General features: G+C 54.7%; 1 protein-coding gene across 11 annotated transcripts; it reads left to right on the top strand.

The window, feature by feature from the left end:
• Positions 2944-8966, top strand: TMEM134 (transmembrane protein 134). 11 transcript variants are annotated; one of them, XM_021082749.1, is made up of 7 exons: positions 2944-3234; positions 4192-4256; positions 4594-4746; positions 4859-4935; positions 7039-7153; positions 7356-7409; positions 7919-8083. In XM_021082749.1, exons 1-7 carry the CDS (start codon positions 3061-3063, stop codon positions 7965-7967), a joined length of 687 nt encoding a protein of 228 aa, XP_020938408.1. In that variant the 5' UTR covers positions 2944-3060; the 3' UTR covers positions 7968-8083. The 11 variants fall into 11 exon arrangements, with proteins under 11 accessions (XP_020938408.1, XP_020938405.1, XP_020938407.1 ...); XM_021082746.1 differs by having other exon boundaries at positions 2953-3234; positions 7109-7153; positions 7919-8962; XM_021082748.1 differs by having other exon boundaries at positions 2964-3234; positions 4657-4746; positions 7109-7153; positions 7919-8960.

Genomic DNA, 12571 nt, shown 5'->3' on the forward strand with positions numbered 1-12571 from the left:
GAGCTGCAGCTGCCTGCCACACCACAGCCACAGCAATGCAGGATCCAAGCCACATCTGTGACCTACACCACGGCTCACGGCAACACCAGATCCTTGACCCACTGAGCAAGGCCTCATGGTTCCTAGTCGGATTCATTTCCTCTGCGCCACGACAGGAACTCCTCAGGGGTTCTCTTGTGGTGCAGTGGGTTAAGGATCCTGCATTGTCACTGCAGCGGCTGTGGTTGCTGCTGTGGCGAGGGTTTGATCCCTGGCCGGGGAACCCCCATATGCCGTACGTGTGGCCAAAATTAATTAATTAATCAATGAAGGGCACTTTAGACAAAGTAAGGAGACAAAGACAGGAAGGAGACACGTGCAACAAGAAAACCTAGCGAGAGGTTAAAACTTAAGCATGTACAGGAGTTCCCGCTATGGGGCAGAGGGCTAAGAATCTAACTGTGATGGCTCGGGTGTTGTGGAGGAGCAGGTTCCATTCCTGGCCTGGTCCCGTGGGTTAAAGGATCTGGCGTTGTTGCAGCTGTGGGCAGGCTGCCGCTGTGGCTTCGATCCCTTGCCCAGAAACTTCCATATGCCTCGGGCGAGACCATTCAAAAAAACCACTTAGATGTATGTGTACAGATGTGTGAATCAGCAGGGACAAGGTAGAAACCCAACAGAAAGAAATGGACACAGGCTATGAATAGGCAGTTCGCAGAAAAGGGGCCGCCGTGGCTGACGAGTACATGAAGACCTGTTCATAGTCTCCTGTGGTCAGAGATCCCAGGTGGACAAGAGGCACAGCTCAAGAGTCATCAGGTTGGCAAGCCATTAACAAAGCAGGAACACCAGATGCTTAGAGAAAATCAGAACCCGTGTGGTAGGTGTACAAATTGGCACAACCACTCGAGAGACCACTCATGGGAGCTTGTGATGTCAGGGGCCTGGAAGTCCTAATTCCAGAGGGATTTTTCCACAGTCCTAAGGGGACGGTAAAGATGCTCGCGGCAGCGACGAATGCAATGGGGGTGCTGAGGCCGAGCTGAGTGTGCGTCATGGGGCGGGCACTAAAAGTGAGACGCTCAACACGGAATGCCACGTGCAGCTAGGAGAAGCAGAAATGAGATGCATGTGGAAAATATTAGTGTTGAGTGTAAAAATGTAGAAATGCAAACAGAATGAGTTTTATGCACGGTGCCATGTTTGTAAACTGCAAGCACATCCACATGGGAGCTGGTGAGCGCCATGCAGAACAGAGGGCCAGGCAGCCTCCAAGGAAGCCGGCTGAGCACACAGATCTGGGGTCCGATGGAAAGGAGCAGGGAGAGGGCAGTGGAGGAGAGGAGGGAAAGTGAATGGACATAACTCGAGGGATCTTGCGATGATGTTCGCAAACTGAGAGGCAGGACTGACCCAACTCTGTACGTGAGGCCATAAGATGAAGTGGGGTGGGTGGGTGGAGAAGGATGAGTGCCCCAGAGCTTGGTGGACCTGGGTTCAAATCCCAGTTCTACCACTTGCATGCATTTGGGAGTTGGGCAAAGCACACAGTCTTCCGCAAATATCCACTGAAGATCTACTAGTGCCAAATAACTGTTCTGAGTGTGGCAGATCCAGTAATAAGACAGTGTAAAATCAGCTAATTTTGGAGTTCCCGTTGTGGTTCAGTAGGTTAAGAACCCGACTAGTATCCATGAGAATATGGGTTATATCCCTGGCCTGCCTCAGTGGGTTAGGGACCCAGTATTGCTGCAACCTATGGTGTAGGTCACAGATGCAGCTGGATTCAGCGTTGCTGTGGCCGTGGTATAGCCTGGCAGCTGCGGCTCTGATTCCACTCCTAGCCTGGGAACTTCCATATGCCACAGGTACAGCCCTAAAAACAAAAATAAAATAAATTTCTGGTAAGTGCTGTGTGATATGAAGTTGACTTTATTTACTTTTTTGTCTTTTTAGGGTTGTACCCACAGCATGTGGAAGTTCCCAAGCTAGGGGTCAAACTGGAGCTGTAGCTGCCGGCCACAGCCACAGCCACAGCCACACCAGTCCCAGTCACATATGCGAGCTACACCACAGCTCACCAGGTCCTTAACCCACTAAGTGAGGCCAGGGATTGAACCTGAGTCCTCATGGCTACTAGTCCGTTTAACTGCTGAACCACAAAGGGAACTCCGTGAAACTGACTTTATTTTTGCTTTTTAGGGCCACACCCAGGGTATATGGAGGTTCCCAGGCTAGGGGTCGAATCTGAGCTGTAACTGCTAGCCTATGCCACAGTCACAGCCACACCAGATCCAACCTGCGTCTGCAACCTACACCACAGATCACGGCAACACTGGATCCTTAAACCACTGAGCGATGCCAGGGAGCGAACTTCAACCTCATGGTTCCTAGTCGGCTTCCTTTCCTCTGTGCCACAATGGGACCTCCAAGAGTTCAGATACTATTCTAACCACAGTGAAAAACCAAGGGATGGTTTTATGCAGAGGAGTGACTTGGCAGCATGCTTTAAAAAATAAAAAAAAAAAGTTTTATTTAAGACTAACTAAGGATCCATTATGTCTAAAAGAGCACTTTAGCTGCTGCTGCGTGGAAACTATATTGGAGGAGAGTACAAGCTACATCTGTACGGCGGCGAGAATCATCCCCGGAGCAGGGCCATGGTGAGTAAGTGTGGGGGAACCGTTCCTAAGAGTCGCCTTGGCACTCGAGGAGCGAGCTGGGATGCGGAAGGCTGGAGCGTAGCAGCCCATCCAAGCCCCGCGTACAGGCCCAGGATTGCGTCCGAGCCGTATCCTCGGTCGCTCGCCTAGGCGGCCGCTGGGCGGCGCCGCGAGTCCAGCTCGAGTCCAGTCCGGACGAGAGGCAGCCCTGCGCACTAGTCAGCTCGGCGCTCGGCAGCTCTAGCCTGCCGAGGGCGGGGCCGTTATGGAAGGGCGGGGCCTCGGCCAGGGCGCCGGACCGTCGGGCAACCTAGACGACAGCACGGGGCGGGGTCTGCGCGCGGGGGCGGGGCCTGGGCGACGCGGGGCCGGCGGGAGCAGATGGCGACGGCGCTGGGCGCCTGAGCGGGCTGGGGCCATGAGCGCCGCCCGGCCCCAGTTCTGCATCGATGACGCCTTCGAACTGTCCCTGGAGGACGCGGGCCCCGGCCCCGAGTCCGGCGGAGTCGCCCGCTTCGGGCCGCTGCACTTCGAGCGCCGGGCCCGGTTCGAGGTGGCCGAGGAGGACAAGCAGTCCCGCCTGCGCTACCAGGTGAAGGGCCCGGCCCACCTCACCCCACACCTGGGTCTGGGCGGACCCCAGGCCGGCCCCCGGAGAATCCCAACTCGGGAGGATCTGATTAGAGGCCTCAGCCGGAGTGGGAGATCGCCTCCCGGACGTGGCCACTGATCCAGATCCCTGCCCAAACTTTCGTAGCTATGATTTCAGTGCCCGGCCACCACTGGAGAGCCCAGAACTCAGATTCGGGAGCTGATACCCCACCCCGAGCTAGAGATCCCATCCTGGATGCCCCACCGATCCTGGGTACTGACGCTCCCTCCCCTTACCCTACAGGACTGGAAGCTCTTCTGTACCAGAACCAAACCTTGTCTATACTCAGGAGCAGTCCCCTGAGCCCCAGGCCAGATAATCTAGGGAGCCAGCACCCCCTCTTCTGTTCTGAAAGTCCCCGTGCCTTCCTCTCCTCCAGAGCCGAGGCCCCCACTCACATGATGAGTCCTGGCGGATGCCTTGCCTCCCGCTAAACTGGAAATGCCCGTTTTCCCAGAGACTCTCCACCAGCTCTAGAATGCTTTTCTTGGAAACCTGGACCAGATTGCTGTGCCACAAATCTGGAAACTTTTGGCTTGTCCTGCCCTGGCACCCCACATCCAGAGCAGCCATACTGCACCCCTGAAATACCATCCTGACATCTCCACCGTGACTCACAAGCTTGGGAGATCACTGGGCCCTGGGACCCATGCTGGGAGCCCTCCACCAGCCCCTGCGGGCTCCTCCCTGCCAAACCCCCAGCACCCACCTGCTACCAGGGTTTCAGTTTCTGTGAATCATCAAACCCGTTGTTCTTCTCTGGGGAGGGCAGGGCGGAGGGAGTAGCTGTCAAGCGGCCAGGCAAACAGCTGTGTGGGCTGGCTTCCTTCTTCACCAGAGGGGTGTGAGGAAAGGCCTGAACCTCGTAACCCCACTGGGCCCTGTGTTCTGAAATAGAACCTGGAGAACGATGAGGATGGAGCCCAAGCCTCTCCGGAGCCGGATGGGGGAGTCAGCACCAGGTCAGGGCCAGGTGGGGACCCACCCCGAACTCCTAGCCCAGGCCCCTGGCCCCCGCTCAGTCCTCTTCCTTACCTTACTCAGCTCTCATATCCTGTCCTACAAGAGGGGGGCCCTGTCCTGCACCCTACCCTAATGCCAGCCTCACCCCACCCCAACCAGGCTCTTTATCCTGCAGAAACCCCCAGCCAGGTCTGGCCGCTAGTCAAGTGTCCCACGGGAATCCCTAGCTTGAAATTCCCCAGCCTTCTTCCACCCCCAGTCCTGCAGAAACCCCCAGCCCTTGAATTCCTCTTCACCCCTGATCCCTTAGGGGATCAGTGTCCCCTAATCTTGCAGGAACACCCAGCCCATGTCCCAAAGGGTCCCCTTGCCCCCTCACTGGGCCCACTCGTCCTGCAGAGATTCGGGCCGCACATCCATCCGCAGCTCGCAGTGGTCTTTTAGCACCATCAGCAGCAGCACTCAGCGCTCCTACAATGCCTGCTGCAGGTGAGACCCTGCCCGGTACAGCAGCCGGGCGGGGGAGGGTGGCAGGAGTGGGGGGTGGGAGCAGGGGCTCCTGTCACCTCTTTCACACCCATCCTGCTCTGCTGCCATCCAGCTGGACTCAACACCCTTTGATCCAGAAGAACCGCCGGGTAGTGCTGGCCTCCTTCTTACTCCTCCTGCTGGGGCTGGGTAAGTGGCCCCGAGGGCCCCCTGGGTACCCTGCCTCCCTCCATGAGGGTGCTTTTGTTCAGGTTCTGCATCCCCCTGGTACACCAAGCCTCCCAGAATCCTCAGGAGGCAGCTGGCTGCTGTGACCCCACCCATTTTGCAGGTGAGGAAGCTGAGGCCTTGGGCAGGGCAGGTCAGTCCCTGGTCGCACAGCCAGGAAATTACACATAATTGAAAATGGAACCTGCTTCAGTGCTCCAAACATTTCCGGTTTTTGTTTTGTTTTTTGTTGTGGTTTTTTTTTTTTTTTTTTTGCCTGTTTAATCCATCCGGGAATAGAGAGTAACAGCCACCATTTATTCTGTCTACTTTGAGCCAGGTTCAGGGCTTACAGGGGTCACCAGCAAGTGAGAGGTAAGGACCATGAGCCAGAACCTCCGTATAGAGGCAGGTGCTTAGGGATATGCCCGTCCCTCAGCCAAGGCCGCAGAGTGCCCTGCCAGCCTGATCCACAGGGCACCCCTCGCCACCCTCCTCTGGAGTCCAAGAGCTGACAGTGGGGTGGGACCTCTCTCCTACCCCCTTTACCCAAGTGGGGAAACGGAGGCCCCCAGCAGGCAGAAAACACAGCCAGATGTTTTCTGACTCCCATGCTCCACATTCTGTGGGGCCGAGGAGTCAGGGCCCCCAGAAAGGGCCTCGGGTAGGGATCAGAGGAGGACCCAACCATGGCAGCTGCCCTCCTCCTCCAGGAATGTCAGAACCCTCAGCCAGAAAGCTGGGTAGCATCCTTGCCTCAGCCCTGGGTGTCTGCCTGCAGGGGAGGGAACTGCCACTTCCCTAACTGCACGCTGGACACAGGACTGGCCACCTGCCTCACCTCATTCTGTTCTCAGCCCCCGACAGGGCAGGCATCGTGACATCCCTGTTCAAAAATAAGGACACAGACTCAGCAGGTGAAAGGTCACAGCTGGCAAGGAGATGAGCTGGGACTTAAACCCACATCAGTGACATTTCCAGGCCTTTCTGTAAAGGGTCTTGGTAGAAATTAGAAAAAGATGCCTCCTTTGAGTGGGCAGAGCCTACAGCCCTAAGCCAGGGTACAGGGAGCGAATTTCAACCCCAGTCATACCATGTTTTGAGCCGCTCTGTGCAGAGCACAAACGACACAACAGTGGCCTTTCAACCCTCTGTGCTGTACCGCACCTCACCCCCCCGCCACTGCAGAGCCCAGCCCCCCAGCTCCCCCCATCCCATGCTCTAACTGGGGACCCAGGACTCTCTGGGTCTGAAAAATTGATCCAGCCATGACCCCCCACCCCCAGCTTCCCCAATGGCCGCTGTCCTTGGCCAAAGCCCACATCCTTCCTCAGGCCTCCAGGCCCTGCCAAACTCCTCAAGCCTGGACTCTTGCCTCTCCAACCTCGCCAAAAGCTGGAAGTTCCTAGAAAGCCCCAAGTTCCCTCTAGACTCTGGGCCTTTGCCAGGCTGTTCCCTCCATCTGGAATACTCCCCTCCCTCTCCGCCTGCCCGATGCCCACAGCCAAGCCTCTGGAGTCAGAGCACCTCCACCTTCCAAATGCAGCCCTGGGCGAGATCCTCCCCCTCTGTGCCTCAGTTCCCGCTTCTGCGAAATGGGGATGATACCTTTCGTGTTCAGTCAAGGTGACAAATACGGTGCTGCCTGTAGCATACTTAGCCCAGAGCCTGGCAGCGCCTGGTAAATGGTCACTACATGGTAATTGCTCCTGCTGCTGCCACCCCTGCTCAGCTTAGATGCTACTGCCTCCAAGAAGCCCTCCCTGCTCCCCCAGGCCAATAGGCTGATCTGGGGTTGTACAGGGGAAAGGCCATGGGGGCAGGGACCTCATCTGCCTTTCCCCAAGGGATTCCCAGTTCCAGGCACTCAGCAGTTAAACAAAAATAAATGTTTGCTGACTGAAAGGCCACACCAAGGGGCAGACAAAACTCCTTTCATAGACATCTCCCAGGGCCTGCCAGCTGCCCTGCTCTGAAAACACAGAGCTTGGTGAGCTTCCCCCGGCGGCTTTCTGCCCAGGGGACAGCTCAGGTGGGGGGACACCATTCCTCGGGCCTCAGCCACGCTGGGGGTTGTGGGTGGAGGCCCCCCACCCTGCCACCAGCTCCTGCCCCCGGCACCTGTCCTCACCCTCGCGGCTCCGTCTGTGTGCAGTGCTGATCCTGACCGGCGTGGGACTGGAGGTGGCCCCCTCGCCAGGTGAGCGCCCCCTCCTACCTAGGCAGGCAGTGCTCGCTCCCCGCTTGGGCCCAGGGGTCCTTGGCAAGCCCTTCCGCCTCCCCCGCGCTCAGCACCCTCCGGGCATGAAACGACCCCTTTTACCTCGGAGCGTGGGGCTTGCCCAGGCGGCGAGCCCGCGTCCCGCCCGGGAGCCTCCCGCCCTGACCCGCCCCTCCCGCAGGTGTCTCCAGCGCCATCTTCTTCGTGCCCGGCTTCCTGTTGCTGGTCCCGGGAGGTGAGCGCGCGCCCGGCGGGGGCGGGGCGGGGGCGGGGCCCGGGGCGGGGCCGGGCGCTGACAGACCCCGCCCCGCAGTCTACCACGTGATCTTCATCTACTGCGCTGTCAAGGGCCACCGGGGCTTCCAGTTCTTCTACCTGCCCTACTTCGAGAAGTGAGCTGCCGGCGGACGGCGAGGATCCAGCATCGGTTCCGAGGGGCCCCCTGCGGCCTCCTCGCGTTTCCCTAGCGGGGGCGTTCCTGGGGCCCGCGCCCCGCTCCCATTGCCTCATCTCAAGGGAAAAGCCCCTCCCGGACTCTCGAGTCCAGCAGTCCCCTGGAGAGTTTGCTCAGGGAGTTTGGGGCATGTGGGCCTCAGGCCGTTACCCGTATCTAGGAAAGGCTTCCCTTCCCTGCTGCATGCCTTAACTTATTCTCCGGCCCTGGGGCTGCTGGGTTGGTGGTGTTTTGCACTAATAAAAGGGGTGCTTAGTTCCCACCGACAGTTCCGTTTTACTTCCCACTAGCCCTGACCAACTCACCAGCCTGGCCACAGCCCGGTCCTGGAAAGACTGAGAAAAGGACTGACCCTGGGGGTGAAGGGATCCAGGACTGTCCCTCTCCCCATGGTACACAGGATAGTCCTGATGCTCCAAGACTTGCCCAAGGTCACAGTACAATAGGGGCAGAGCTGCCCTGCAAGCCTGGAGGAGGCCCGGCCAGCCTCTGACTTGCTCAGTCCTCAGTGGAGTCGGTCCCACCTATACCTGCATTTGGAGAGGTAGCATTGGTGCCTGTCCTGGTGGCCCTGGCCAGGGGCACCAGATGACGCAGGCCTGCGGCCTGGAGGCTGGTATCCTGGTTCCAGCCTGGCTCTGGGGCCCTGGGCTGGCACAGCCAGTTCCAAATATGGGCCACCAGGAGGCAGCAGCCCAGCCTCCTCCACCGGCTGCCCTACTTCCCAGCCCCAGAAAGTGGGAGAAGTAGGGGGCAAAGGACACAGGAAGCAGGACCCATATGACAGAAAACCTCAGTGATCAAAGACTCTCAGAACACTGGAAACAGACCGTCTCAGAATCTGGGAATGTTCGAGCATCTCAGGATCTCAATGAGCAGGAAACAGAATCTTTGAGAACCCTGAAATCTGAGATCATAATAGCTGCCATTTATCAGACTCTTAGAAGGCATCAGGTCCCGTGTGAAGCACTCAGCCCAGGTTACGTCCGGTACTCCTCAGAGGAAGCCGAGACCCAGCAAGATGGCTCCACCAAAGGCAAGAGTTAGGAACGTAACCCTGGGCGTCCATGCCTCCGAGGGAGCTGAGGATCAGCTAGCTGGCCCGGCCCCCAGCTGACCGACTGAGGGGCTGGCCGAACGGGTGTGGGCTGAGGAGGCTTTGGGTGCGGGGGGAAAAAAAGATTATATCGGAGTCAGCCAGCTCTACTCCACAGGCCCGATAGAGTCCCAGCTAAGAATGGCTTTCACAATTTAGTAATGCCTGGAGTTCCCGTCATGGCTCAGTGGTTAACTAATCCGACTAGGAACCATGGGGTTGTGGGTTCGATCCCTGGCCTTGCCCAGGGGGTTGGGGATCTGGCGTTGCCTTGAGCTGTGGTGTGGGTTGCAGATGCAGCTGGGATCCCGAGTTGCTGTGGCTCTGGCGGAGGCCGGCGGCTATGGCTCCGATTCGACCCCTAGCCTGGGAACCTCCATATGCAGTGGGAGCGGCCCTAGAAAAAGCAAAAAGACAAAAACAAACAAACAAACAAACAAAAAGTTTATGAAATTCAGAGTTCAGTGTCAATCGAATTTAATTAGTATTTATTAAATTTCCAATGCAGCCCCACTTATAAGCTGACTCTGGCTACTCAGCCATCGAAACTACAACAGCAGAGCAACAGAAACCTTATGGTGCCCAAAGCCTAAAATCTTGACTCTCTGGCCCTTCACAGAAAACGTTTGCCTTCCCTTGGTCTATATGAACACGTTGACGGAACACCGAATCAATCCCAAGATTTAAAGTTTTAATGTAACCAATGTGCTTGATGTTGTTGTTGTTTCTTTGGTGGCCTCCCGGAAGCATATGGAGTTCCAGGCCCGGGATCAGATCTGAGCTGAGCCGCAGTTGGAATCTGCACGGCAGCTGTGGCAACGCTGGATCCTTGACCCACTGGGCTGGGCTGGGGAGCGAACCTGTGTCCCAGTGCTCCAGAGACACTGCTGATCCCATTGCGCCACAGCAAGAACTCCCAACATGCTTGATTTTTGCTGGTTAATTTATGTCAACAGTTGGATAACAGCAACGCTCGCCTCAGGACATAATGAATACCTAAACTCTAAATATGATTTCTTTTTCGTTGGAAAAAGCATCAATAGTTGAAGCCGGGAGTTCCTGTTGTGGCGCAGTGGTTAACGAATCCGACTAGGAACCATGAGGTCGCAGGTTCGGTCCCTGCCCTGGCTCAGTAGGTTAACAATCCGGCGTTGCCGTGAGATGTGGTGTAGGTTGCAGATGCAGCTCGGATCCCTCGACCCCTAGCCTGGGAACCTCCATATGCCGCGGGAGCGGCCCAAAGAAATAGCAAAAAAAAAAAAAAAAAAGCCGGTTGGGAACATTAGATTTCCTTGGCGAATTGCGACTCAGTTTATCCTTAATGGTTTTTGCCCCACAGCCCATTTTTTCTGATATGCCTGCAGTTGTATTAGCTCTTTTGCTTAATTCATTCCAAGCCGTCACTTTCGGCCTTTCAGTTGTCATTACGCTTTGAAGATGTCTCTTAGGTATCCTGCTCTTAGCTGCAAGAGCCTGGTATCTGCCTTTTGGGATCTGGTCTCTGCCCTTGTAGTAGAAGAACCTCTGGTTTCTAGCCGGGCACAAGGCCACCCAAAATAAAGATTGCATTTCCCAGCATCCCTTGCAACCTGGCGAACTAGGGGAGCCCTGCCTAATGGGGTAGAGGTGGTTCAAGCTCCGCTCCCTTTCTTCTTTGCCCCTGCTTCCGTCCTGCCAGCTGGGAAATGAACAAACATGGGTACACCCTCAGAGTGGCGGGGCAGCCAGCACAAGGAGCCTGAGTCCTGAAGCCCACACAATTGGATTTTTACCTAAACCTCTTCCACTGGGGGACATAAACTTCCATCCAATTTAAAGCATTGCTTTTTGGGGGTCTCTGTCACTCACAGGGACCCCAACCTAACATGGACATTTTCTTCTGGGACTGAGACTCTTGACTTTTAACCAAGAAACGTAATCTGCTTATATATATATATAATTTTTGGGGGGTCTTTTTGTCTTTTCTAGGGCCTTACCCGTTGCATATGGAGGTTCCCAGGCTAGGAGTCTAATTGGAGCTGTAGCCGCCAGCCTATGCCAGCCGCATCTGCGACCTACAGCACAGCTCACAGCAACGCCGGATCCCCACCCCACTGAACGAGGTCAGGGATCGAACCCACAACCTCATGGTTCCTGGTCAGATTTGTTAACCACTGAGCCACAACGGGAACTCCAATATGCTTATATTTATTGTAATTTTTGGTGTGTGTCTTTTTAGGGCTCTACCCTTGGTATATGGAAGTTCCCAAGCTAGGGGTCGAATCAGAGCTGTAACTGCCGGCCTACACCACAGCCACAGCAACGCCAGATCTGAGCCGTGCCTGCAGCCTACACCACAGCTCATGGCAACACCGGATCCTTAACCCACTGAGCAAGGCCAGGGATTGAACCCACATCCTCAGGTTCATTAACCACTGAGCCATGACGGGAACTCCTAACTTTTGTTTTTTAAAGGATTATTTCTACCTTCTGTTTTAATGTTTTCTGTAGACTTTGTTTTTCTTTGCTTTTTTCCTCTTTCCCAACCTGCTACTGGCTTAATCAAGAATTTTTCCCTTTTCCTCCTCTATTAATTTTTCTATTGAGGACGGAACATTCTGTCTCTATGGCTGTTATATTAATAATTACCCTTATATGAGTAACAAAGTCTCAAGTTAATCTATCTTCCTCTGGGGAAAACAAGAAAAAGGCTTCAGCATGTCTGAAATAGCCTCTCCTGGAGTGCTCTTGTTGCACAGCAGGTGAAGGGATCCAGCGCTGTCACTGCAGTGGCTGGGGTTGCTGTTGTGGCAAGGGTTCAATCCCTGGCCTAGGAATTTCCACATGCCATGAGCACAGCAAGAAATAAAAATTTAAAAATATACGTCCCTTCCCTTCTTCCATTTTATTTGTGTCTGTTATTTTTTTGTCCCTCCTTGTTTCTATTTTTTAAATTTATTTGATTTTATTTTATTGCTATTTGGGGCCGCAACCGCAGCAGATGGAGGTTCCCAGGCTGGGGGTTGAATCGGACTACAGCTGCCGGCCTACAGCCACAGCCACAGCAACTCGGGATCCGAGCAGCATCTTCGACCTACACCACAGCTCACAGCAATGCCAGATCCTTAACCCACCGAGCAGAGGCCAGGGATCGAACCCACAACCTCATGGTTCCCAGTCAGATTCGTTAACCACTGCGCCCCGACGGGAACTCCTGTCCCTCCTTGTTTTTAAAATCCCCTGAGTTGTTTTTTAAAACTAATGTTTCTTTAGATCTACCAATATGTTTACTGATTTCTTTCCTATTATTTAGTACATACTGGCCTTGAATTTCCCTCTACCTGAAGCCATCCCTTCAACAAGAGTTCATGGAAGGGAAACCCTTTCAGGCTTTGTTTGTAGAAAAAAAGATTGTATTTCATCTTCACTCTTAAATAATATGAGCTTGGTTTAAGGTATGAGCTTCTTGGCTGGCAATTATTTTTCCTCTGCGTGTTAAACAATATATTCCATTTTCTTCTGGCATCTTCTGTTGCCAGTGAAAAAAGCGTTGGAGAGTCTGAGTGCTAATCCTTGGTAAGTAATCCGAACTTTCAATGGACAGGATTTTCCTTTTGTATTCTGCAGTTTCACTAGGATGCATCCGGAAACACTTTTATTTTTATTTTATTGGCATATGGAAGTTCCCAGGCTAAGGACTGGCCTGTGCCACAGTTGCAGCTCACAGAGCAAGGCCAGGGATTGAACCTGCAGCCTCATGGATTTGCTTCCGCTTCACCACAATGGGAACTCCCAAGAAACATTTTATTTCCATTTATCCTTCTCTGGCTCCAATGTGCTCGCTCAGTCTGAGCCCTGTCTTCGCGGA

This window comes from Sus scrofa, chromosome 2, assembly GCF_000003025.6.
Source record: "Sus scrofa isolate TJ Tabasco breed Duroc chromosome 2, Sscrofa11.1, whole genome shotgun sequence".
Taxonomy (NCBI): Eukaryota; Metazoa; Chordata; class Mammalia; order Artiodactyla; family Suidae; genus Sus; species Sus scrofa.

What these genes read in the sequence shown, in the direction of transcription:
- TMEM134 (XM_013994027.2), top strand. Translation starts at nt 3,061, where the DNA reads ATGAGCGCCGCCCGGCCCCAGTTCTGCATCGATGACGCCTTCGAACTG. An exon ending in ACTCCTCCTGCTGGGGCTGG is followed by an intron (nt 4,936 to 7,038) that starts GTAAGTGGCCCC and finishes TTGTGGGTGGAG; the next exon opens with GCCCCCCACCCTGCCACCAG. An exon ending in GGAGGTGGCCCCCTCGCCAG is followed by an intron (nt 7,154 to 7,355) that starts GTGAGCGCCCCC and finishes CCCCTCCCGCAG; the next exon opens with GTGTCTCCAGCGCCATCTTC.